Source organism: Xiphophorus couchianus, chromosome 1 (assembly GCF_001444195.1).
Source record: "Xiphophorus couchianus chromosome 1, X_couchianus-1.0, whole genome shotgun sequence".
NCBI classification, from domain to species: domain Eukaryota; kingdom Metazoa; phylum Chordata; class Actinopteri; order Cyprinodontiformes; family Poeciliidae; genus Xiphophorus; species Xiphophorus couchianus.
Window position 1 is genome coordinate 4,985,840 of NC_040228.1, and position 26,308 is coordinate 5,012,147.

A 26,308-nucleotide genomic window follows, 5' to 3' on the forward strand; every position below is an offset into this window, starting at 1 on the left:
GGGGGGTGAGTGTATGGGGCGTTCTCCTTCACCTCAGTCTCTTCTGTTTCTCTTCTCTCCATTGCGTGTTCTACTCCCTCTCTCTGTTTCGAGCCCATTGAGGAGTTCTGAACGAAGAGGCAGAAGTCGGGACAGAAGGAGCGCCGCAGCGAGAGTTCCCAGGGTGAGTGAGGTGAGTTTGGAATTGGCAAAGGTCGGACCTGAAGGCCAGGAAAGACGAGCTTGTAGATGGGCAGAGGAGCTGCTGGGAGTAAACAACTATACAGGGAACTATTTAGAACCGTCGGTTCAACTCATGCATATGACTGAGGATTTAATTTGGAAGTTTGAGAGTTTTATGGATGTTATCAGAACTGCTCACTAATATTCTGTGTAATACAGACAGTTTATATATGATATGATAGCACGCCATCATTTGAAATGTGTTTGTTATTTTATGTTGAGAGGATTTCTATTACATCAGATTTTTTCTTTTCTTTTTGTAATAAAAAATAAATAAAAAACTGCCAATAATTAACCCAGCAACCACATCCTTTTGCCACGTCTTCCTCTGGTTGTAAACGAGGACTGAGTTAAAACTCCTGCTCTGTTCCGCTTCTCCACAGCTGTGTAGTTGTAACCTGTTGCTGACTTGGACACCAGAACTTTCTCCCAAACAACCCAGGTTTGGTTTTGCTCAAACTCCAAACTTTCCCGCTCTGATACGAACCGTTTGGCAGCAACTGTCTGCCTGAAAGCAGCAGGAGTGAGGCGTGTTTCTTATTGCGTTATGGGTTTCTTCACAGGTGTGGAGCATCCCGGGCGATGTGTTTGCAAAAAAAAAAAAAAAACATGCTAACATCTCTTTTGACTGACTGGGAAATTTCATGCCAGTTGGAGATAGTCTGAAGCCTAGTGAACTTGAAATACTGAGTAAGCAGTGATAAATTTAAACATGTGTGTGTCTATATGAGAGAAAGAGAGAGAGCGAGAGAGAGAGAGAGGGGGAAGGGGTGTGAATAAGGATCTGTGATAGCAGGGCCAGCTAACTGAGGCAGGCAGGTCTTTTCTTGCTCTGCTGAAGTGATCTGAACAGCCTCTTTCCTGACATATCCTGACATGTCAAGAGAGCTGAAACTCCACTGATCAAAATGCTAAATATTAGCGCTTGACTAAATTTGGAATACATTCAGGTACAAGTTTGATGGGAAACTGTGAGTCTGTTACACACAATGAGACTATTCTAAAATTGTATGGACTTCATACTTGTAGGTCAATGTTGCCCGAGGCGATTTCAGAGGACCAAAATATTGATGAACTTGCCAGATTAAAGCTCTGTTACTTGAAGTTTGAAAATTCCCAAAAGCTTACGTCTTTACCAGCTTTTCTCCCAGCAATGGGAACTGAACATTTTCAGTTTCCATTGGGAACTGAAAATGTTTCCATTTTCCATTGCACCTTATTTTTGCTTGCATTTTGTGAAGAAGGAAGTTTTGCTCAGTGACTTCTTCAGAGGTTTTCGTGTTGCTCCCTTCACTGGTTCATCTGCTTTACAATCAGAGGAAGACGTGTGGCAAAAGGATGTGGTTGCCGGGTTAATTATTGACACTGATGTAATAGAAAGCCTCTCAACATAAAAAAAACAAACACATTTCAAACATTGGCATGCTATCATGCCAACATTTAGTGGGACAACCGTTTCTTCGGTTGTCCCACCACAAGTATATAAACGGTCGTGGTGGGACAACCGACCAAACCGAACAAACGGGGTCGGACACAGTGGAGTGTGAAAGTGAACAGCACCAGTTGAAAATGTTACAAATGTTCCAATCTTGGTACCCAATCAAACTACTGAGCACTCACTTGGTCATTTCCTCTTTGGGCAGGACGCTTCACCCCCTTTGCCCACTGGTGGTGATCAGAGGGCGTGGTGCTGCCTGTTGAATGGCAGCCTGACTTCTCTCAGTCTGTCCCAGGGCAGCTGTGACTACAATGTAGCTTACCGCCATCAGTGTGTATGAAAAGGTCAATAACTGATTGTTGTGTAAAGCTGTCTGGAGTCCTCAGAGATGGTAAAAGTTCTATACAAGTGCAGCCCATTTTACCATTTACCATCCATGCCCCGGACATCAAGTCGCCACCATGCAGCGTAATGCCTAACTGATCATTCCACTCTTCTTCACCTGTGTTTCTGTGGCTTTGCAAGAGCAGTAGTGTTGGTCTAACAGCCCACTCTACTGTCATAGAACCAAACAATATGATAAATAACCTCATTTTCAATTTTTTCAGTTTGTTTAGCGTTTCACTATGGGAGATAAAACTACTTCCAGCATCGAATCTGGACATGGCAACAGCCCTGACATTCCTACTTCCAGCACACTTTTGAGATGGGGTGCCTCATCGTCTTCCTCCATTGCTGCTAATAGTACTTAGCATTTGTCAACAACTCACTGGAGGAAGTTAGAGCATCACATCGCACAACACAAATAATCATCTGGCAGGAACACAGTGTGCAAAATATTAAAACATAATTTAATGAAGCTCTGAAGAAGATCATTTGCCACAGGAAATTTTGCAAATTGAGGTAGTCGAATTATTCAATCTAATCGTTACAGCCCTAGTGTCAAGATGCTACACAGCTAGATGAAGTTTAACTGAAAAAGCCCTTTTCCAACAGGTTTGGTAGCAGAATACTAAAAGAGACAGTCTGTTCCTTCACACTAATACCCAATTGCTCATGTAAAAGTAGTCAAAGAGGTTCATGCATTCAGGATTCTTCCAACTACCTCTGGAGGGCGACTTTCAGCATTCAAATGTTACCTTTCAAGGGCCAGGCAGTCAAACAGAGCCAAGTGATCCAGGTGTGGATGAGAAATCTCTTCTTGTGCTTCAAATATACTGCTCAAAAAAATAAAGGGAACACTTTAAGTGTTAAACACCTGTTTAAGTGTTCCCTTTATTTTTTTGATATAGTCCCAGCAATTAATGAGGCCACGTTTCTCCTTGTAAACCCTGAATTCATCCAGGTGCTATGATGGCCACCATTTGCTTGCCAAAATTACTTTCAGTCCCTGAGTCAGACAGGAGTAAAGCAGCACCCATAATCATGGGTGTCCCAGTGCGTTCAGCGAATATCTTCGGAGATATTCGCTGCTTCCTTCTTTTTTTTTTTTCACCATTTCCAAAGGGAGTTGTGATGGGGCACAGGTGAGTTCCTGGTGACACTGATAAAGTGTGCGAAAAGTGTGTGATGGTGAATTTAACACCAACAAGCACTTCAAATCTGAACAAGAGAGTTTGATCATCCTTTTTATAACATCTTCTCCTCATAGAGGAAGAAGGCAGAAAACAACGAGGAGAAGGCAGGAATGGCCTTGGGTTCACACGTTTATGTCGTCAGACATGTTGTCAGGCTGGCTGTCTCTAGAGCCTGCAACCTCATGCGGGTGCTTGTCTCCTTGATCTCTAGGACCAAACGGAGTTTCAGCTCACTGATAGGACCACTTTCACGATTTCATCTTGGCGCTTCGACCGCTTCCTGAAAAGATCAGAATGAGATCGCACCTTTATTTCTTTGCTATAACATTGGGCCTGCAATGCAGACTGACTGTTCAGCATAGTTGTACAATTTTCAGTACGCACATGAGGTGAGGCAGTCAGAAAAAGAGAGAAGGAGAGAGAGAGAGAGATTCTCTGCAGTAGCTCGCCCATCCCATGTACTTTATCTCAGGTTTAGAGAGGCCTTTGGTGGGGAGCTGAAACCGGCTTGACCAGTCACGACTTATCTTGCGAGCTGAAAAAGCTGGTAAAAGCTGCTTTCCTGGTGGCAAGGCTAATGGGAGGCTCTGATCACTGCACAAGTCATGTTCTTCCCTTTTCTGTGTCCCAAGCTATTCAACACGGAATGCCAGGTTTCACACATTGAACAGGTTGCTGTCCACTGGGTCCGAAGCAGTGCTAGAAAGTAGAATGCTCTTTGAGTTATGACCCTTCAGCGAGGGTGGAGGCCGTAGCCGTAGCAAGAACTCCAGAACACACAGGTTGTCTTAACACGCTAGTATGTGAACCGAGGGTAAGGTGAGCTCATTGCAATTTCACTCCACGCAAAATTAAGCCAGTCTTTACATGTAGGCAGGACAAAATAAGTAGTTAAGGATATAGTTACCCTTTACTAAGAATTTGCCATAACACTTATTTTCGAAGCTCTTACTCAGCACAGTACAGACCAGAGACTTTTTCCAATACATAACACAGCACCAAGAGAGCCAGAATGCACAGAGCGAGTCTTTAAAAAAAAAAAACACACAAAAACTTTTTTGCTTCTGAAGTTTTTTTATTCATTCAGTTGCATTTATATTTTCCAGCACTGATAATTTAATAATAGGCAGTAGAATGAATCTACCATACATATAGTTACATCTTAATGTTCTCTAGAGCTAATAAACATTAGCATCTTTTAGAAACAAACCATCAGAAATTCTGATACCGTCTCTTTGTCAAAAAGGGTTTTTTTCCCCACCAAATCCAGTCGCATTCCTACTGTGATTATTCCAGCCTCGTTTAGAAAAATTCAATGTTCTCACTTTCTACATGCTGCTTTTGGCCACTCCGAAAACAGCCAAATCCTCCCAACTGCAGTCAGATATCCACACAGTCGATGAACAGACAGAAAGTCACTGCTGCTTACCTCAGTTCCCATCTTCCTGGGTGTTTACACTTCTGAGATGTTTAACCCCTTTCAAGACAAACTGCGTGTCGATGTGAACACAGGAATTGCACTCAGGGCTCAGAACCAACCTTGCGTTTGGAGGAGGTGGTCTGGATACGGTTTCATAACGAACTCTAGAGCCGTTTGTGTCCGGTGTGAACGATTCCACACAGCTACCAGGTGGCTGCTGTGAACCAGGGTCGTGTGATGAAATGTGGGATGAAGAACAGTAAATAAACTAATAAGCAGCCCGTTTTTATGGCCAAGCACAAAAGACCCATTCATCTTTCAAGACAATCTGAAAAATTGACTCCAGCGGGACAAATTACAGATGGAGAACAATTTGTCAAATCTGCGAATTGCAGACGGAGATGGGTATCGAGTGGAATTAGTAATTAGGATGCCAATGGCACGGCAACGCTCTGTCGCGACAACAGGCATATGTTCTTGTTACGAAGACATCTGATTTTCTTTATCGTCTGTCGATAACGTTTTGGTGTGTTTTGGTGTTGCAGTTCAAGTTTTTCCCAACAGTTTGTAATTGTCTTGTTTTGAAGGGTGTCAGTAGCTGTGTTCCCATTAACCATAGAATCTTATGAATTGAAATTCCGGAAATAAATTAGTATAATGAAAATTGGTCCTGTTTTTTTATAGAAAGGTGCTGCACTAGGACGACGTGGCTTTTCGGTGGTATTTTAAAACACACTGAAGAAACACTTTTTTCACGTCAGGGGAGTCACTTGGTCAACAGCCGGATGTTACTACTGGCGAAAACATCAAATAAGACGACAAGAAGTAGTAGGAGGAGGATGGTTTGTGTTTTATTCTTGGACAGTGTGCAGCTGGCTCCACCAGAGCTCTCACAGCATCACACAGCTCATAAAAAGTTGTGGGTCATTCCAACGTGTTGAATCCATAGCGCTTCTGTAAAATCCCAGACTATAATTTCCCCAGAAAGTTGCATACTTAGCCGCTCCCAAGTAGGCGGGGCTTATCACTCCGCACTCTCTGATTGGCTGATAGATTACAAGCGCCGGCAACATGGCTGAATTATGAATATATCTCATGCAACTCTTTACATCCGACGTCGCCACGACTTACCGTGTGAACGAGCTTATTCGCCTGTGATTTAAATTTCAGTTCTCACTGCAATTGCGAAATTGTGATTTTTTTTAAAAAAAAATTTTTATTTATTTATTTATTTATTGGCAATAGCAGATTTGCACACGTTAGTAATGTGAACGCGGTTAGGGACAAGCCAGAACACTGTCCATATATAGTCCATATAATCTGTTATTGATTATATTCAAGGTGTTGTAGAGAAACACTGGGTGCAACAATCAATTCACAGCACTTACAGTAAAGCGAGCTGCACCATGGCACCTGTGGAGAAGGATTTCCCATGGTGCTACTCGTAAAATCTGATCAGATCGACCCAACTCTAGATAAATCCACACAGATTGTAACTCTGAGCTCCTTACTTCTGAGCAGAAGCTCTTCTGTTTTACTCACTGAACTTACATTGTGTCGTACGTTGAATTTACTGAAGGAGTGGAGAGTTTCTTGACCTTATTTGCTCCTGTATGCTATAACCTATAACAGCATTTTCAAATGATGGCACACGTTTGAAAACGCGAACAAATTTATATGGTGTTGTTTATGTATTTGAATCACAAACTGCGAGCCAAAGTAACACACCTGGCAGGTCCAGTCTAACTAGTTTTCCTAAACAAAAAAGAAAAAAAAAATCGCTTCCTCATGAGAATTTAGGGACTCCTTCTCAGATTCACACAAACAGTCCTCGGGCTATAACGTTCGTGCGTTTAACTGTTCTTGTGAGGTTTTATTATTTCGTAATAACATCGGATTAAGGGCGTGGCGCAAGCTGGAGCCAATGTTATTGTCGCAAAAAAAAAAAAAAAAAAAGAAAATCCTGTTTTATTCTATTCTTCTGATGGACAATGATTGAAAAAATAAAAAATAATAATAAACACTTGCCTTTTTGTCACACAGTTTAAGCGAAGTTCATCTGTGAATGTTGGAAATAATGGAGAGCTTCAAAGACCTTCTGCAGAAGCTGCATGAAGCCCATGAACGAGAAGTGGAAGGTGAGGGGCTAAAGATTTATGAGCACAGCAAAGACTGTTTTTCTTTCTATCTTTTTTTAATCACCATAAGTTCTGATAGTCATGAGTATGCCTTATTATTTTTTATCAGTGTTGCAGGTGAAAGTCAAAGAGCTGTCCAACAAGAAGGGCTGGTGAGTAGACTCGTGGTTTAAATTGAAGACAGTTCAGATGTGAAGCGTTTTCAGATCAGACAGGGAGGCGGGTGGGCCCGCCAGACCTGCACCTGGCTCCGGGTTCACTCACGTCATTTGCTGCACGGAGGGAAGGAAGCTCATGTTGCAACAAGTCTGTTATTGAGTCACCGAACATTTGATTCTTCTTAGAACTGAGAGAAAGGGGAAAGGAGATGGGAAGATTGTTCAATGTAAGCACACCTATCGTATTAATAGCAACCTGACAAACAATTAGCCCTTTTAAATCATTCAAGAAGTGTAATGAAGATACTAAACATTTTCCCAGTGGATCTTTATTTACTATAGGAGCAGGTGGCACATGTCAATAAAACTCAGTTTTATGAGGCTGCAGAACATAGAAGCTTTGGTGAGGATACTGCAGGATAAAACTAATTAACCCTTAATTTTGTTACTTAAAATGAGATTAAAGAGCAGCTAAAAAGTCTGAGAACCGATGGAAATCACAGCCAGCAGCTCTGTGTGGCTCCAGAGAAGACAGTTATTATTATTTTTGGAAAAATTGAAGTGTGCATTTTTGCTGGAAGTTTTACAGTCCCAATTAAAAGAAACAATTCACTTGTGATGAACTTGCTTAGTTGAAGTCCATGTGGACAAAGTTGGGACAATCAGAAAAGAGTTCTCATCTGATAGTGGGTAGACTCGGTTCGAACATTTGTCACATTTTCAGCTGCTTTCACGCCGCACTGCGTCAAACGAACCAAACGTTTTGATAAACCCGTTCACCCCCTCGCCTCTAGGGGCGCTGCACCAAGACTCACTGAAAGGTTCATGACCTCTGAAGAGGACATGAACGCAACTTCTTTCTTCACGAATTGTAAACAAAATTGGTGGTGGTGTCATTCGCTCTTCCACGCTCAGGACCAGCCATTTCTCCCGCTACCATTAGACTCTCTTTGTTTTTGTTTTATTCACCCAGAATGTCCTGCACAATAGTCTGCTTCCTGTTTCTGGAGGGGTTTCCGGTCCACTTGGCGTTCACATGTACATTAGAACCGCATCAGAGTTCACTTCAGCAGAACCAAGACCTAGGTTTGAAGGTGGACCAGAGTTTGCTCCTTTTTTTTTCGGTTCGATTGCTCCCCAAACGAACCAGACGTTTCTAGGAAAGTCTGGTTCACTAGGAAAACAAACTGTTTGGTCTTTTGATGAAGGTGGACTAAACAGAGCTGGTGTGAAGGCACCCTGAATCAAATATTTTTACTTGTGATTGTACATTTGAAATAAAAAAATACTTACACATGCTTGCACACAAAAAATAAATGGGAAACCTATTCATAGTGGGGATGTAAAACATTTGGCCTCATTAGATGCTTAGATTAAAAAAATAATAATAATAACACAATCTCTCTATCACAGTGCAGTCCTATTAACTGATTTTAAGATAGAGAAAATGCAATTTGTGCTACTCCTCCACATTGAAAGGAGTCAGCTCTCCTCTGAGGAGATTTTTTCAGACATGTCCCTCCGCTAGGAGACCGAGGGGACAGACCTGGAGACACCGGAGTATCTGTCTCTCGGCTGAGTTCTCGGCTGTGGCTATCATTCAGAATTTGTTTTCTGACCACAGTTCGTCCTGGAAGACGATGGTTCCCCATCTTTGCTTCCAGTTAAAAAAAAGATTTTGGAAAGTTTTTAATTCAATTTTATTTTCTTTGATGTTTCCTCTGCTTGATGCCAATAATTTGACCCTTCTTAAACAGACTAGCATCTCCCCCACGGCCACAGATTGTTAGCTTGGGCATAGTTGTTTAAGAAATGAGAAACTACTCGTTGAATCAGTTTGAGTTAAATAACTTGTTCCCAGCTAATAGAAAATCACGCTACAGTAATTATCCAATTGGACATTATTTGCTTAGTTAGAACCATGTCTTTGGGCAAAGTTTTGTATATCTGATATTTTTCAGGAAGCTCCTAACATTTCCAAATGCAGCTTGTTCCCTGACAGGGATGGGTAGAGACCTCAAAGGGGAATATGGAAATTCCTGTTTTCTGCTAAAAGTCTTGAACTGTCTCGCAGCCTGAATAAACCAGGGACATGTCTTGGCATGCTATCGAGGAACATTTCCTTTTCAAACAGCTTCCTTTGTACTCCTTACATCATTTTAAACATCTCAGAGACAGTGATAGTGCTTCACTCAGTAGCAGCATCTATACCAAAGAGTGTAGTTTTCAACATGATCTGGTAGCATTCGCTGATTTTAATAAAAAGGAAAAAAACTAACGTTTTATTTTTTTTTTTTTGTCTGACCAGTCGCAGGTAAGGGCTGATCATGCTGACAATCAGATAAATCTAGATGATTTGGTGGTTCAGTTTCCTGAAGTTCCTATAGCAAAGTAACGTCCTTTAAGCCAAACGTGTACACTCAAATCTTAAGAAATTAATGACAATCAAACCTTTTTGCTTCTAAATAAATCTCTGACAAATTGTTTCTCTCAGAATTGTGACTAGAGATGCACCAACTTGATATTAATACCAAATTGTTGTGTCCAATCCATGAGGGTAGATCTGTTCAGTAATTCAATGCTTTGTGTTCTGAGCGACATCATGCTTTATTATTTTACATCATATTTAGAATTTCTAATTGCACTTTCTGAATCATTAGAAAGAAGGTTTGTTTGTTTGTTTTATCTGTTTCAGTTTCTTTATTATTTATTTTACATTTGGCTGTTTTTATTGCGCTGATTGAACAAATTAAAGTTGTGTTGTTTTTATAAGCTGGCTAAGATGTCATTGTTTTTAAGTGTGCTGTACAGGCCCATAGTTATCAACTAAATTCAATTTGTTTATGTCTGTTTAAAAAGAGAAATGTTTTAAGTCAGTTCAGCTCTGTTTTTATGTATCGGCTTGGTATCGGGTCGAGTCTCAACCTCAGATATTGTATTGGTATCAGAAGTGAAAAAACTGAATCGGTGCATCCCGACTTGTGACAACTAGCAAATGGAAATAGTTTAGGAAATTGTTGAAAAAGAAGAAAAAGTTTGGTCTGTTTTGACTTGAGACAGTGAGAAATAACGGTATATGTGTCTTTTTATTCTGCGAGTGTACAAATCTGATTTCATTTGAATGTTTATGGAATTTGTTTGTATTACTAAAACCCGACTCTAATTGTTTGATGCCAACAGCGACACAAAGCGAATGGAGGAACTCTACACCAGAAACCAGCAGATGAAGGAGCAGCAGAGATTACTGACAGAGAACATCAAGACTCTAGAAAACAGGTAACACTGAATTAAAACCTAATGTTTTCTGTAAAGATTTCAGTGTGAAGACTTTCTTTGAGATTAGTAAGATACAAAAAGATGAAATCGGCTTTGTATCTCTTCTGCTGGCTATAGGAGAACGTGTTACTTTTGAGATGTTAAAACCTACTTCATGTTGTCAGGCAGGTTCCATTTAAGAGATTTCTTTGTACCACCTGTCGTCTTCTTCATCTTTCCTGCCAGTAGTAACACTCGGTTGTTAATCAAGTGACCTGCGATGCAAATAAAAAAAAGTGCTTCCATTGCAGTTTTGCGAAACACGTTTATTTCAATACCTCATACTAACGCAAAAATGTGTTTTTGAAAATCGGGTTTTCTCAAAATTAGCAAAATTCTATTAAGCGAATGAATTTTCCTATTTCCGATTTGCACAGTTATACGGTCAATGGAAACTCTGCTACAGTTGAGCCATCGTTTTTACTGGGACTTGGAATTATATTGTCACGTGAGATGATGTTGGTTCGGACGAGCTGTTAAATAAAACCATCATTTAAAAAGTGAGTGAACTGCAGCTTCAGCTGCTGAGGCCTGACAGAGTTTCATTTCTTATTTGTTTTACAAAATAACTTGTTTGCAATAACAGCTGATTGCCACACAGTTTAGTTTTTCAAGTGTGGAACAAATCCAGCTTTCGCAGAGAGATCAGTATACAAGAGTCTCCTCAAATATATGAATTAGGGGCATAATTAGCATAAAATTAACACTTGAATTTGCTTTTTTTTTTTTTTTCTTTTGTGTGTTCAGACTGAGAGCCGGTCTGTGTGACAGATGTACAGTAAGCCAAGAGGTCACCAAGCGGAGACAGCAGGAGTACGAAGCCTCACGCATACAGAGCCTCCAGCACATCTCCCTCCTTGGTATTCCAGATGTTTTTTCCTTTTATAAGTATCATTAGCTTCCTCTAAAAGTCACTTTGTTTTTCCAATCTTTTCTTGTTGCCTTTATCTAAAAAAACCTATCTTTTACTGCGACTTGTTCTTTGGGTTCTAGCTGGAGAGATGACCAACCTTCGGAAAGAGAATCTTAAACTTAAAGATGACGTTGCTAGTTTAAGAGCAGCACTTGAGTGAGTATGTGATATTTGACTGGAAAGGTTGAGGTTTCCACTTAGTTTAGCTTAATGTAAGCTAAAACTACAATAAGGTTTAGCTTATTTTAGAGCTAGTCCTAAAATCCTCCTTACTGATTTTGACAGTTTAGGTTATTTAACCTTTATTTTTTGTACAGTTTCACTCATTAGGAAAACTGTTATTGCTGCACCAACAAGGATTTTGGATAAAAGTGCAAATTAAAAAAAATAAATGTGACATTTAAAACTGAATCCTAAGGAAGTTGACAAGCAACAACAGCAGGAATGCATTTCAATTTAATCATCTCTGGGTGTTATAACTAAATGTGCCCAATGAGGATTCAGTTTAATAAAGTCCATTAAACTGACTTTTATCAAAAAGTTTCACTCTTTGCATAATGCTGTTACCTTGTAAACGACAGGCTAAAATGCAACAGAACTTTTGTGTTTTATTGTCCTGCCATTGTCGTGTAATTTGGACCTCGGTCGAATTATAGTTGAGAAGCTTAATAACCTCTACAAATTAATAATCACACAAGAAAATCACCTCTGTTGTAAAAAGATAAAGTTCCGTTGATTGCATCGTCATTCTAAACCTTCCACTGGCTAATTTCAGTTCGACTAAAAAATGCAAAATCCGGGGCGTGCTGTGGTGGCGCAGGGGGTTAGCACGCCCCACGTTTGGAGGCCTTAGTCCTCGTCGCGGGTTCAACTCCCGGTCCCGACGACCTTCACCGCATGTCTTCCCCCCTCTCCTCGCCCTCCTTCCTGTCTGCCTACTGTACAAAAAATACGAGCCACTAGCGCCGCAAAAACTCTTCAGAGAAAAAAAATGGAAAAAAAAACAAAATGCAAAATCCAAATGATCCCACATTTCTGCTAAAAGAAACCCCCAACAAAAAACAAATGAGGTAAAAATTTAATGCCACATAACCAACTCCAAAGAAATACAATGAAAACGATTAAATCAGCTCATTGAAATTAATTGTATCCCAACAGAAATCAATGTATTTTGATTTGGTTTATATATCAAAGTCAAATTTATTCCAGTTACAGGTCACATTTGATTAAATTCAAACGCATTGAAAATAATTTCATGTCATTTTAATCAAATTCCTCCCAATTCAAGTCATTTCAGTAAAAATTCTACTAAGTTTTGTTTTTTGCGCCCCCTTAAATTCGTCCTTTGTTTCTTCAACACCACCTGTCGGTATGTGAAAGCAGAAGTTGCAGCGAGCACAATAATAACAACAACAACTCTGTCGACGTCAAGCCAAAGATGTCTCCTGACCTTCTGTCCCCTGGAGCCGTAGCCCTGGTCAGCCCAACCATCAGTTGGTCCAGAGACCAACCAGCAGACGGTGATGTACTGGTGAAGACTGAGGCAGAGCACAGAGGTGAAGGTGAGGCTCACCAGAGAAGAAGGGCTTCCTTTTTTAGAGCAGATTTTGTAATTTGTTCTCTTCTATCATTTTTTTATTTATTTTTTTTTTACAGAAACTGTATGCAGGCTGTTGAGAGGCACAAACCGAAGTAGTTTTGTAAGTTTTTTAAAACAGCTTTCTACTCTGCCTTTGTTGAAACCTAAATTCAATTTTTACAGTTACCTAATTGGCATGATAACAACTTCCATGTGTATTACTGCATTGGACAAATAAGCTAACAGTTATTCCACACATGAGCAAAGGTGTTAATGTGTTTTCAAACCTGATAGCCTGGCAGACCCGGTTTGATTGGGGACCAGAATCGCAACATTTGTTCCATTTCCAGCTGCTGAAATTCACTTTTACACGGCTGTGTGTCAAATAAACCAAACACTTTGAGCAACCTGTCCCTCTCCCCCCCTCACCTGTGGAGGTACTGCACCAAGAAGCACTGAAAGAAGTGACACAAAAACTTCTGTAGAAGACATTGTGCAACTTCCTTCTTCTCTAAATGTGAAAAGAGATTTTAGCAGTTGTAGGATTCCTTATATTGTCTTTAGCAAAACACCACAAGCCGTTTCTCCCGAAGGCGCCAGACACGCACGTTGTTTTGGTAGTATTTACCCAGAATGCCCTGCGCATTGGTCCACTTCCTGCTTTTGGAACGGTCTCTGGACTGCTTGGTATTCACATATGCATTCGAGACCTGAGTTTTTAGGCGGCCCAGAATTCGATCACGCATTCACACATCCCCATACGAACAAGCCATTTTAGACGAACCAACTAGAGTTAAATCAAAGCAGATTAAACGGGGCTGATGTGAATGCACCCGCAGGTTCAAAAAAGTATAGCTATTTCCTTTGATATTTTACTGTATTTCTTTTGATCAAAGAAATCTGGTAGTAACCTTGAAATGTATTGTAATCCACTCCTTTTTCTCACACAGGAAGTATACAAGCCTCAGCCAACTTTAGCATCATCATCCTGGAAGACAGAACACAGAGTAAATCGAGGTGTAGAGAAGAGGTAAAAACCTTATAAGTGGGTTTATACATAAATGTCTTCAAAAGAGAAGAAGGATTTTTTTAAAATGCCAAAATGCTTTGATCCCCGGAAGCCATATGAGTTTTTATAAACTCATACAGACACATAGTAACATTTGTGGGGAGGAGTGCCACCATTCCCAAATCCTGGTTTTGACTTGAACTAATCAATATAATCATAGAACTCAAAGTGGCTGAAAGAATTTAGATGACCAAACATAATGAACTCTTTTAAGTCATTGACTGTCTGGACATTTTGAGGCATCTATGTTTTTATTAGTAGTTGTATTTTATTACCAGGTGTCATCTGCATAAAATGAGATATAGTATATTATGAAGTAGCTATACAATATGAAGGACAAAAAATATTTAATATTCTCAGACAGAGAAAATACAGTCCTTCCTATGTCAAGGTAAATTACATTATTATTTTAATGACTTCAAATATGCAGCAATGGAGAGAGTCATTATCCAACAGAGAGCAAAGACTACATCCACTGGACATGACAGGTGACACCTGGGACCTTTGAGACTTCACCTGAGTTTTGTTTTTGTTTTTTGTCCTTGTTTTTCCAATTTGTTAAAAGAAAAAATAAGATCACATTCCTTCCTAATATATAACTAACTTCTGTTAATCATTTCCTCAAAGCGTTGAAGCTCTTGATCAGCATTCCTCCATCCATACCCCACATCTTCGGAAGAAGTCCTCCTCCTCACCAAGTGGAGAGGTGAGACCAAGCAGACCTGTGATCCACGCTCCAATCCCCTGCCATCCCAAACCAGTCAAGAGTGGCCCCGTCTCTCTGCCCTGGCCTCTATCTGAAGGCCCGAACTGGGGTCCCATGGCAGCTGTGGGAGCCAACCCGGCATTGCAGAACCCTTCCAACAGGCTTCAATTGTCACGCCTCTCCAGCTTGATCTCACCAATCTCACAAGCCACCACCAGAAGGCATGGTTTTGATTCTTCATGGCAGAGCCAAAAGCAGAGCACGCCTCAGCCCCCTAAAGAACCAACAGTGGTGTTCACATTCAGGAGGATGCCAGAGAACATAGAGAATGAAACTAAGCCCGTAGAGAAAACAGAAAGCCCACCTTCCAAGACTCAGAAAGTCTCTGGAGAAGAACTTAGAGAGAGCTCAGATGGGCCTCTGGACCTTTCCGATCGAGCAAAGACTAAATCTAACCAACCTGGAAATGATGATAGTCCCATCGCCTTGCACTGCGAGGGAGACGTACAGAGGAGCCCTGACAGAAATGTGAATACAGCGATACCCGTGTCATCACCTTCACTCAATTCCCTCCCTTCTTCCTCCTCCTCTACGCCCATCAAACAAGAACAACAGTTGATCAGTGATCATAACCATGAGGTATTTTCAAACTTTTTCACACTACTAGTAAACCTTTAAAATTTTTACCATGGTGAACAAAAGATGTAATGATGGTATTATTGCCGCAGGTCAAAGATCAGGATAAAAAGGAGGAAGCAAATGATAAAACGGAGCAAAGCAACGGAAAGAAAGTTCCTGTCCTCACTCTGTCATTACGTCCAGGTAAAGATTACGAAAATGTCTGCAACTCTGTCTGCTCACTGACTAACAAATCTTCAATGCAAAATCAGGCAAAGAGAAATAGCAGGATGCTATTGACCCTTTCAACTACGTCCCTTAATCATGTTGAGGTGGAAATGTGGGATGACAGTATTTAGTAAATCGACTGAAATTGCTTTCCCAAGTTGTTTTGCCAGAAGTAGCCAGAAGTAGCTCACCTAGCTCGGGCTCATAACCAGCGGTATTTACAGAAGCTGGAAATAGCTAGCTTAAAAATCAACCCATGCCCCTTTACCTTCTGGCATGTTGACTTTGACTGAATTCACCACATGATTTATATCACCATGTCATAAACAGTGTTTCCTCTTACACCAGAGCAGATTTAAAAGTGTTCAAAAGAACTAGATGCTAACCAGTTCTCTTCCTGCTTTTTAACAAGCTTCATAGGAGTGCATAGGTTATTTTGACGTCTGTCAAGGGCTGCCATGATCCATGCTCTGAAGAGCGTTACATCACATGTAAAGGGTCAAAACAATCCTTCTTTCTGTTTTGTTTTGTTTTTTCTTAATTTTTTATACATCCAACTCATTGAGAATGCTCAGCTTTAAGCCATAAAGTATTTTCTGGCAGCCCAATAAGGACTTGTTTACTAAGGAAGTTGAAATGTAATACTAAGTGCAGATTCTTAAAAGGGACACTTTTAAGAATCGTTTTTTGGAGCTTCAGTCCCCATCTGAGCGCCCGCCTCAGAGAGCCTCCTTCCCCAAGGTTTCTCCCATACAACTCCACCAGACTAGCGTAAGCAGCAATTAGCAACACCTGGTTGGACTGGATGTTATTTGATTTGTTAACACATAAACAGAGCAAATAACATTATGGGGAGTTGTCAAAGTGTAAAATAAGGATTTCATATTGGCCATTCAAGTTAATATAAACTGTACTGTAAGCAAATCCGACAGAACATCTCAAAATGGTTTTTGCAACAAAAAAAAAATATATATATATATATATATATAATAAAGAAATAAAATAAAGTTGAACTCATCATACAAAAGACAACGCTCCTAGTGATGATTGTAAACGGCATTATGGAGAAGTATAGTTGTTATGTCATGCTGAAGGGGGGGTGTTGGAAAGGGTGGAAGCTTCTTAAAGAGACGGAGACCAATTTCCAGGCATCAGATACAGCTATGTCATGAGAAGTTATATTTGATACATACAGTATTTCCAAAACATCTAAAGTTTCCATTACACCCCTAATACATATTTTTTTTGTTTGAGATGTTTTGAGTTTTAGAAAGAGAAAATGTCTTTGTGAACTGGCACTGCTCTGATTACGTGTTAGCTTGAGCCCCCTAAGAGTTTCTTTTTGATCTGTTAAATCGAAACCACTCTGAGTGTTAAATGACTTAACTCAGTGGTTCCCAAAGTGTGGGGCGCACCCCCTATGTGGGGCGCAGTGCCATTGCAGGGGGGCTCGGGAAGCGGTATAGATGTAAAAAAAAAAAAAAAAAACAGTTACACAAAAGTGTTTCACTGTAAAGATGGTTTGTAGTGTGTTTTGTTGCAACCTGAAGTGTGAAATAAACTTCAGTGGAGTTTGAAAAAAAAATATGCGTATAGGTTTATGTCTGGTTGAACGATGTGTGTGCCCAGTTGATTTTTTTTTTTCCTTTTGGGGGGATTTTATTGTAATCCATAGGAGGGCCCAGAAAATCTTTGGGAACCACTGACTTAACTCAACCCCACTATATAGAAGCCAGAGTTGTTTTTTTTTGTTTGTTTTTTTTTTACTTTGAGTTCCTCCTCCTGCTAAGCTTGACAAACTAGCTTTGAATTTAGCCTATACAAATGAGAGCGGAAGACTCTGTCCTGAAAATCAAGTTCTGGGAAAGAAAGCTATTTACTGAATGCGTCAGTTCTCCATACAGCCTTGGTTCATTAAACATAAAAATGCTTGAGTCATTGAGTGTATTCCGTTATAAGTTGCCAATATCTCATAAAATACCTGTTATGAGAAAACATAAACCTGAAACCAGACATTTACAAACACTAAAAAGTTTTGAAATGTATTTTTTCTCATTGTCTGACATGAAAATTGGCTGAAAATGTCATCATAGTTTATAAGGCAAAGGGTGTGAAATTGATAATGGCATTTAAATTAGGAAAAATGACTTTCACGTTAAATCTCTTTTTAACTGTTGTACTGCACCGAATGGAAATTTAACAAACAGAAAGGGACACATGTTGCTGTATGATAGCCTAAAGCTTAACGCAGAGTTTCAACAGGATTGCCCGTAAAAACTTACAGTAGCTGATACTAATGATAAGTTATTATGTTATATTGAAGCATTTCCAATATTAATAGAAAGTCCAATAATTTGGGCTGAGACTTTAATGTGTCCATTTTGAATGTCTAATTACATACATTTTAACAATTTTAACGCAATTCTTTGATTTTTTTCAAACAAAAGTCCTGAGCGGGAACCTTTTTATTTGTGTTATTCACCCATAAATCTGGCGTACAAACAACATACGCAAATCACAGCAATGGGTGACAAAGCTGCTTCTCTTGGCCCACTCGGGGTTCATTTTTTGTTCAAAACCGAGGAGTTGGTCATCCATTAGTATCCCTAATGCTTATGTCATCGCCCACTGTCCGCATTTCTAAAGAAGTACTTTTTATTGAAGTTCCATGAATGATCAGGTTCCTGAAACACTTGAAAGCTGAATGGGTATAACAGAACCTTTCACCAAACTGATGGTTGAATAATCTAAATAACAGGATAAAAACTAAGGGTGCACCGATTTATCGGACAGCCGATTTATTGGTGCCCATTTCCCTAATTTTGGGAAATCAGTGAACGCCCGATTTTCCATCTAAAGTCGAACTCATCTACCAATTTCATCTACCTCTGCAAAGGTATTTAAATCAACTGCTATCTTCTTCTGCTCTGTGCTTAGAGAGGTTTGACTAGCAGACCCGCCCACCAGATCATGTCTATATGTTTGCAGTTAACAATAGTCATCTCACTGTTGGCAACTTTCTTGCTATATTTGACAACATTTTAGACGAAAAAAAAATTGGTATAGGCCAAAATTGGAATTGGCAGGTTAGGATTTTTTAATAGATCAGCAATCGGTGATCGGCCAGAAAACTGCAATCAGTGCACCCCTAATAAAAAACAATAAATATCCTTATTGTTGAGCTAGTACGTCTATTTATGCAATAATTTAGCAGCAAAAAGAGCTTTAGCATATAGTTTCAGTATATGGTTTGCAATTAAAATGTGATTCATTGTTATTAATTAATTACAGACCCTTCAATTAACTCGCTTAAGACTTTTCAATCAAGTCCCACCACTACTAAATAAAATGAAATATAAATATCATTGACACACATAACACATTCAATAAGCTTGCTTTGCATTATGTATTAAATGTTCAGCGTGTCTTTAGCTTGTATTGTTTTTGTTTTCACACCATTTTCCCAGCATAGCCTCTAAGTGTCGCTATAGAGCCAATAACTGTACAAACGTGTAGACCAGCCAGAGAGCCTCACAGTGTTGAAACGTCTGAACTCTCTTTTTTGAAGATATTGGTCTTTTGCCTTCTATGTCTTTCAGGACAACAACTTTCTATAAACTATGTGCAGTTCAGTGTTGAACAGGACTGCTGTCCTATTTTAAGCCTCACAGGAAATAATCTAGATTATTGCTTCTGTATGTGTTCTTTGTCCAAATTAGAAATCAGTGTGACGTTGCTCCTGTTTGTTTCTCATCCAGCGTCAGCACAGGTTCAGTATGACATATAGTTAATAGATCTAGTATTCATTCCCTTTTTTGTTCTCCATATGACCATTCCACCAACACTCACTAAACCATGACAGCTCTACCTCAGGGTGTGTTGAGCAAGTGGATTAACAGGATATTATGGAAATGTGTCCCATGCTGATGTAGATAAGTAAGTTTGATTGGGAGAAATGCCTGTCAAGGCAAGAACTGTAAAAGAGTAAAGCAATGCCTTCTTCTGGTGTTCAGTGTTTATGTTCTACGCACTGAAGCAAAGGACAGCAGAACAAAAGTATTGCACATTCCTTTAGCTAAACAGTTAGCAGTGGAAAAACATATTTTGTGCCCAAGTGGTTCACTTGTGCTCATTTTTCCATAGCACTGGTAAGGCTAGAGACCCTGACATCTGCGCTACAGAAGCAAGAGTCGATATCGTCAAACGGCAAGGTAACCCAAACCAAGACACAGAGCTGATTGTGTTGGCAAATGTCTAAACCTTAAGCTGTGTCTTTATTTCTGTCTGTAGCAAAAGTGTCCTTCTATTGCGAGCCCCTGTGCTTCCTCAGCATCGCCACAGTCCTCGTCTTCAGCAAATGAGGCCGACAGCAGCCTGGACGAGCAGGAAGACAAGAGTGGGTCGGGTCAGGAGAGCAAGGCAGGCCGCAGGAGAAAGAGACTTCACATAGAGACCGAAACTGACAGAGACTCAGACACAAACAGTGAGTAGCGGGTTTATTTTTAGTCCCTGAATGTTAGACACATTGAATGTGGGTATTTCAGGGTAATGTGACTAACAGAACTGATAAGAATGAAGCACCAGAATAAAAAAAAAGCTCAGTGATTTGGTACCAATTAGTCTGGCACAGTTTTAGTGCAGTTCCAATACAAAGCTTTACATCATATCATAATCACAAACATACCAGGAGTGTTGCCTTGATTCTTTCATGCATGTTTGAGAAATCCTCTAATCTCCATGGCAACCATTCAGCCATGCAAAATGCTTGGTTGGACCTAGTACCACCTTTCAGCCATAGCTCCTCCTCGGAGCTGCAGTTTACAAGCCTCTGCCTCACAGAGCAGCCCTGCCCTGCAACTGCCCCACTCAGTTCCTTCAGACTAGCCAGCAGCAATTAGCAAATATCTGGTGGAACATCTGCTGAGCTCATTGCATGATCTACTTCTCAGTGCAGCACTAGTAAAAACGTTGTTAAAGGGTTAACAGAGGAGTGATGTTGTGATGACTTCCTGAGTTTTTAAAGAGACAGAGGCCCAATTTTAAGGTGTTAAACTACTGAGTCAAATTTCTTTTAAGGCATATTGGATGTTCATACAATTTTTTTTATCCACTGTAAAAAATAAAAAATAAAAAGTAACATAGTTACTTGATTACTTGATTATGCTATAAAATGACATTATGTGCACAGAGAACATATAATGTTGTAAAAATACTATATGTACCTATAAACCTATAAACCTATCATAGGTTCAGAAGAAAAACCTTGTATAATAGCAGAAAGCACGGTGGCCGTCGAAGAAAGACTTTCAGTATTCAATTATGCCTCATTAACTGATCTGTACATTATTGCAAGAGAACGCAAAACCTATTGGGAGGCAACGCAAAAGTATTGTGAGGGAATGCAATACTTTTGCAAGGTGAAACAAAAGGGGAAAAAAATCCTCCATGTCTCCTAGGGGGCTCCATAAAAAACACCTCGCCCTAGCGCCATAATCTTTTATTGAAAAACAAGAGTTTCTTTCAAAATTGATGTGCTTCCACTAAACAAATTTATTTAAATGTCAAATTCTGCAATCATATGGCTAATAGAAAGCTCTTTGACTGTGTGAAAGTAACATTATTATTATTATTATTATTATTATTATTATTATTATTATTATTATCTATGTTGTGCTTGCTTTTGTTGAAGCAGTACAAATGTACCGTCTATATTTAATCTCAAAAGTTCTATCCTTGTAACTGTATGTTCTACAGCAGCAGGAAGATGATGCCTGAGCATTATCTACTGAAAGTCAGATACAGTGGTGCAAAATATAAAATCATAAACTTTACTGGGGGGGGGGGTTATTTGTTTGTTTGTCTTTCATCATGTCTAATGTTTTGGATCATCCAGGTGATCTTAGCATAAGACAAAAAGTAACTTTGTGTAACTACGCAAGAAGTCATCAAATAATGGTAGAGAGGCCAGACTACCAAAGTTATTCCAACTTTGCAATCAACTGCAGGACAGCATCTAAAGTACTGCAGGCTTCTCCCGTATCAGTTACAGCCAGTGTTCGTGATTCAACAACAAGAGAGAGACGTGGAAACGACTGTGTCTGTGGGAGGGGTTCTGTGGCCAAAACCAGACGGGTCGAAAATAACGCAACAGCAAGTTTCCCATTTACAAAATGACATCTTGGTGATTCCTAAGACTTGTGAGAAAATACTTTTGTGGACTGGTGAGATGACGTGTTAACTTTCTGAAGGTGTCTCGATACATGTTATAAAATTACCACAGCAATGAAACAGGATACTTACAGTTAAACATGCTGTTGGAAGCGAGACAGGGTGGAGCTTCGTTGACTCTTTGGGATCTGGACAATTTGATGTAAGTGAGGGAACTGCAACTTCTGTTCTCTCGCACAAAAACCTGAAGGAGAATGTAGGGTTGCCAGTTTGTGACCTCCAGTTCAAACAGACGTGAGGTTTGTAGTAGGACAGCCAGACAATTATTTATAGGTTTAGAAGCAAAAGACTTATTTTCATTTTATTTTGCATGGTTCTCTTGTTACTTAGGTTATTGTTGTATGATATTTCAATGTTTGAGTGTATCAAAAAAGCAAAATCAGTAAAATAGGGTAAATACAGCAAAATACACAAAATACACACAAAGAAAAGTCAAATTTATTACAACAAAACATCATTATTAGCTCACTCAAGTTCTCTATTGTACTTATTACTTGTATTTTTAAAGTCCTGCTGACCAATTGTTCTCCAGGACTTCTAAGGATCTTGGAAAGTGTGTTTTTCCCTCAGCTCTAGTGGAGTCATTTCAAATCTCATGTCTGACAGATTGTTGGAAATGATTTTTTTTCACTTTTAAGCCATAGAACTCTAACCATTAAGATATTACAGGGGAAAAAGCCCTTGAGCTCCAGTGTTGTGTCTACACATAACAGACAATTTAGCATTGTATTCTCAGGGTAATTTACAGAAAATCAGATTTTAGCTCCATCGAGATGAATCGATGGTTGAAAACGTGCCATTCAGCAGTACGGTTTAGGCATCTGTCTGTCCTTTGTCAGTTCTTTGCGCTACCTTTCTCCCCCTTTTTCTTAAAGAAACAACTCTCAGATCCTGTTCATCTGCTGGGGAGACTGTTGTAGGCCTGACACTTCTCCTTTTGCCCTCCAATTGTCCACTTTCAGCACTTTTGAAGCGCACCATGCTCAACATGCTTGTCATAGGTACCGGACAAAAACTAAGTTAAAGGAGAACCCAAGGAGCTTCAGGAAGCCTGCAGAAAGTTGAATTCTATTTTGAGATACTGCAACAACAAAAAAAAGCTGAACTGCTCAGAGGGAAAATACGCATTATGATATATTTTTTTAAATCACCGTGCAGCATTTATTTACTGTTTCCTCTTATTACAACAAATGTCTATAACCAGACAGTTAGTTTATTTTAAAAGTGAAACCACAAATGTGCATTAGTAGCAAAAATAAAGAAGAACAAAGTTAGTTAGTACCATGCTACAAAAGTAAACTGCATGTGAGTGTGCCCTGATTAACACGTCACATGCAGCATTGTCTTTAAATGTGGAGATAAGATCTGCAGCGCTTCAGAGGTTTAATGTGGTTCAGTTCTGCAGAGAAGTCTATACTGTACACTCTCACAATGACAGATCTCTGCTCTGCGCTTCATGGTTTAGTTTAGTTTTGTTTAGTCAACCCCTCCGCAACATTGCGATTGAGATAGTTGCAGCCTAAAATGACTGATTTTGTGGCATATTTTTTCACAAAGTTATGGTCAAAGTTGCAATGGTTTTAAGCTTTATCTTTGCCATAACCCCGTCTTGCAAAAACGTTTAAATTCCTGCACAGAACTTTCCCTAAAAAGATAGGATCTTAACATGACTAATATTGAAAGGGGGAAAACAAAAATTCCTCATCCCAGCAGCTTTATTTGTTTTGTTCTTGAAACGAATCAAATTATGTCCTGAGGCGTTGTCAAACTGCAAACGAAGAATTCCATGTCGGTCATTCAAGTTTACATGAAGTGTAATATAAACAAATCCAACATCTCAAAGTGGTTTTTGCAAAAAAAAAACATTTAACTGTATTTAATGAAATAAAGTTAAATGTTATCACTTAGCTTCACACATTCTTACGCCTTACAGGTTCGGTTGTCAAGTGGCATTGTGAAGCAGGAAGTTAGATTATTAAGGGGGTTAAGCGGATTGGTCAGAATTCGGTTGAGTTTCAGTGGTTGGTCGGATTTGTGGAAGACACGCCGGAACGGTTGCCACGAGAGATTCAAGGATTTCTCAAACATGAATGAATGAATTGAAACAACATTTTTGTGTTTGTGTTTGATGAGGGAATAACATTATAATATGATATAAAGCTAAAAAAAAGAAAAGAAAAAAAAGTGGAGATTTTTTAATATTAGGTGCCCTTTAAAAAAGTCCTGAAGGTCCCATCTTTGCTAGTAAGGTGTACCTGAATGTTTTGTGGCAACGAGATAAAAACCAGGCTGGCCTTTATAACAAAATCAGAAGCTAATAAGAATATTTAATTTAAGCTAAACCTTTAAAATTTAAATCAGATGTCCTGAAATCCATATTTTTAAGTTTAGTAAGCTTGGAAAGAACAGCTGTTGTTTCTCTCTTCCTTTAACTATTTCTAATCTTATACCCATCTTAAGGATCTTTCTCAGGTTTGTTTCCATCTGTAATAATTTAAAATCCCTTTCTGTTGTTCACAGAGATGCACCAGGAGAGAAGGTTCAAGATCACAGTGAGAACCGAGGAGAGGAGCCCCAGCTAGACAGAAGGATGGAAATCACGCCTGGACGCTCAGACTGACAAGTAGTTACCGATTTCCTCCCACACGGAGGCAGCGTGGCGAGATGCACACCCAGCACTGACTTCATCAAACATCCTCAACGCTCTGCCGCGGAAAGGAACGGCTTATTTGCATATTGTTCTTCTTTCATCAGCATGACGCCTAACCAGCTTCCACTCCCTTTTAGATCAGTTTTTGTGTGTGGGGGTGTGTGTGTGTGCAGAACGTGATCAAAATATCACATGTGCAACCTATTATACGCCTTCATTTACATGTAGAGGTTGTAACTTTGCAAATGCAGGTTGCAACAATATGTTACGACTTAATATTTGTCACCTACAGAAAATAGCAGCAATCTGTGGGTTTGTCGGCAGAAGTGACAGACATTAGTCTGCTGATTAGGTATTTTAACAAGTTATTCTTATGTTGTGTGTGTGCCTGTCTCTCTCTTTCTGAGTGTTCCTTCTATCCTCTGAACATGCTAAACCAACAGTAGTGTCACCTCGCAACATGTTGCGTCGTAGTGAATGCATCGTAGTCGACGCAAAAACCGAGCGGCTCGGATTTTGGGACGATAACTAATCCTCGGCTCCAGCAGCTTCAAGAGTAGCCGCCCTGTTTAAACTCCGTCACACAACCAGCATGTGGAGCCAGAAAAAAGTTCTTAGTTCCAAGCAGATTTCTTCTGGTTTTGCTGTTTTGTCACATGTCAAAAAAACGACACACTGAGTTACAAAGCAGTTTTCAAATGATGACATCATTCATGGCCTTCCGTGAAACATAATTTCTACCGCTGTTAAAGTCTTGACTAGCCTGTGATTGATCAGGGTGTTTATTTTTTTGTTTTTTTTTTTGTTTTGTTTCAGTTTTACTGTAGCATTAAGAAATCACTTAAACAGCTCTGGTCTCACATGATCTGAAAAACGAGCACATCATGCCCAGACCTACAGAAATGAATTAGTGTCACGTGTTGTGTCGTGTTAAATATGTGGTCGGAATAAAAACGGAACAGTTTTCTTTTATGACGATGACTGTTTTGCCTTTTTATGCTTTGTGATAATAAATGTACATCATGTACTAGTATCCTGCAGCAACAGTATTTAATCAGAAGCTTCTACAGATTTATTGCAAGGCTGACTGCTACAGGATCACAGCATCACCATCCGCAACGAGTCTTTGAAGGCACTCTGATGAAATGAGTCAACATTCAATTTGCCTTTGGGATGGATATCAAATTTTGAACTGAAGTGGGAAGAAAGAAAGAGTAAGAAAAAATTGCAAACAACAAAATAAAACAGATTACACAGCAGTGAAAATTGCTAACTTTTAAGTTAAATAAAAAAACAATAATAACTTAAAATCAATCATGTTTGGGTTCAAAATGTCACTATTTTGACCTCTGAATCAATCGGGGGGGTTTCAGCAGGCCTATGAAAATAATGGCCTGATGAATGAGACGGATGAGATCACTCAACTTTTTACCCCATCCAATGCATTGAACCTTAAACAGGAGGAAACAACTACAAAGTGGCAAAAATGAACTATAAATGTTAATACTTAAATTACATAAGAATTTCAGTTATTTAAACAACATTTCTAGTGAGCGAGCAGTCCACCATCTGCTTGGGAAGAAGCCATATTTATTCCTGTTACTAAAATCAGGGACAAAACCAGCATACAAAAGCATGAAACAACACATTTACCAAACCAAAGCCCAAACACCCCAGGATTGAGATCTAAATAGTGTAATAAATATCATATGGGGTTTGATTTGGAAGAAATTGATTCACACTAGATCCCCTGCTCCTTCCCAACTAGTTATACAACAGTTTTACCTCCTTGTTCACTTGTTCAGCTGCTTTTTACTCTCCCTTTCAGAGAAAACAGGAATGATTGCAAAAAGAAGCTTTTTTTTTTTGCTCTGGGTCCCTCGGTTCTCATCAACACCTTAACTTCTGCCACAACTCTTCAAAATCATGCTGCTCTGCAACCTGCGCTTAGAAGATTCTGCCATAAACTGAGTGGTATTGTCTATTTTACCTCTTATTTCTAAGGTGCTGAGAAGAAGTTCAACCTGGAAAACTCATTCAAAGAGAAAG

The 26,308-nt window shown here is 39.5% G+C and overlaps 1 protein-coding gene across 3 annotated transcripts; it reads left to right on the top strand.

Moving 5' to 3' along the window:
• On the top strand, positions 1-25,234 carry rbbp8l (retinoblastoma binding protein 8-like). Of its 3 annotated transcripts, none has more exons than XM_028020716.1 (14): positions 1-172; positions 6,701-6,795; positions 6,905-6,947; positions 10,134-10,229; positions 11,016-11,128; positions 11,262-11,337; positions 12,565-12,743; positions 12,838-12,881; positions 13,711-13,790; positions 14,457-15,174; positions 15,264-15,357; positions 19,525-19,592; positions 19,672-19,864; positions 24,130-25,234. In XM_028020716.1, exons 2-14 carry the CDS (start codon positions 6,723-6,725, stop codon positions 24,189-24,191), a joined length of 1,839 nt encoding a protein of 612 aa, XP_027876517.1. In that variant the 5' UTR covers positions 1-172; positions 6,701-6,722; the 3' UTR covers positions 24,192-25,234. The 3 variants fall into 3 exon arrangements, with proteins under 3 accessions (XP_027876517.1, XP_027876533.1, XP_027876525.1); XM_028020732.1 differs by having other exon boundaries at positions 12,565-12,737; XM_028020724.1 differs by having other exon boundaries at positions 1-163.
• Positions 25,235-26,308: the final 1,074 nt, after the last annotated feature.

Excerpts from the sequence above, each read along its gene's own strand:
- rbbp8l (XM_028020716.1), top strand. The coding sequence starts at position 6,723 with ATGTTGGAAATAATGGAGAGCTTCAAAGACCTTCTGCAGAAGCTGCAT. Across the intron at positions 12,744-12,837 it reads GGCAGAGCACAGAGGTGAAG|AAACTGTATGCAGGCTGTTG; the intron begins GTGAGGCTCACC and ends TTTTTTTTACAG. Across the intron at positions 12,882-13,710 it reads GCACAAACCGAAGTAGTTTT|GAAGTATACAAGCCTCAGCC; the intron begins GTAAGTTTTTTA and ends TTTCTCACACAG.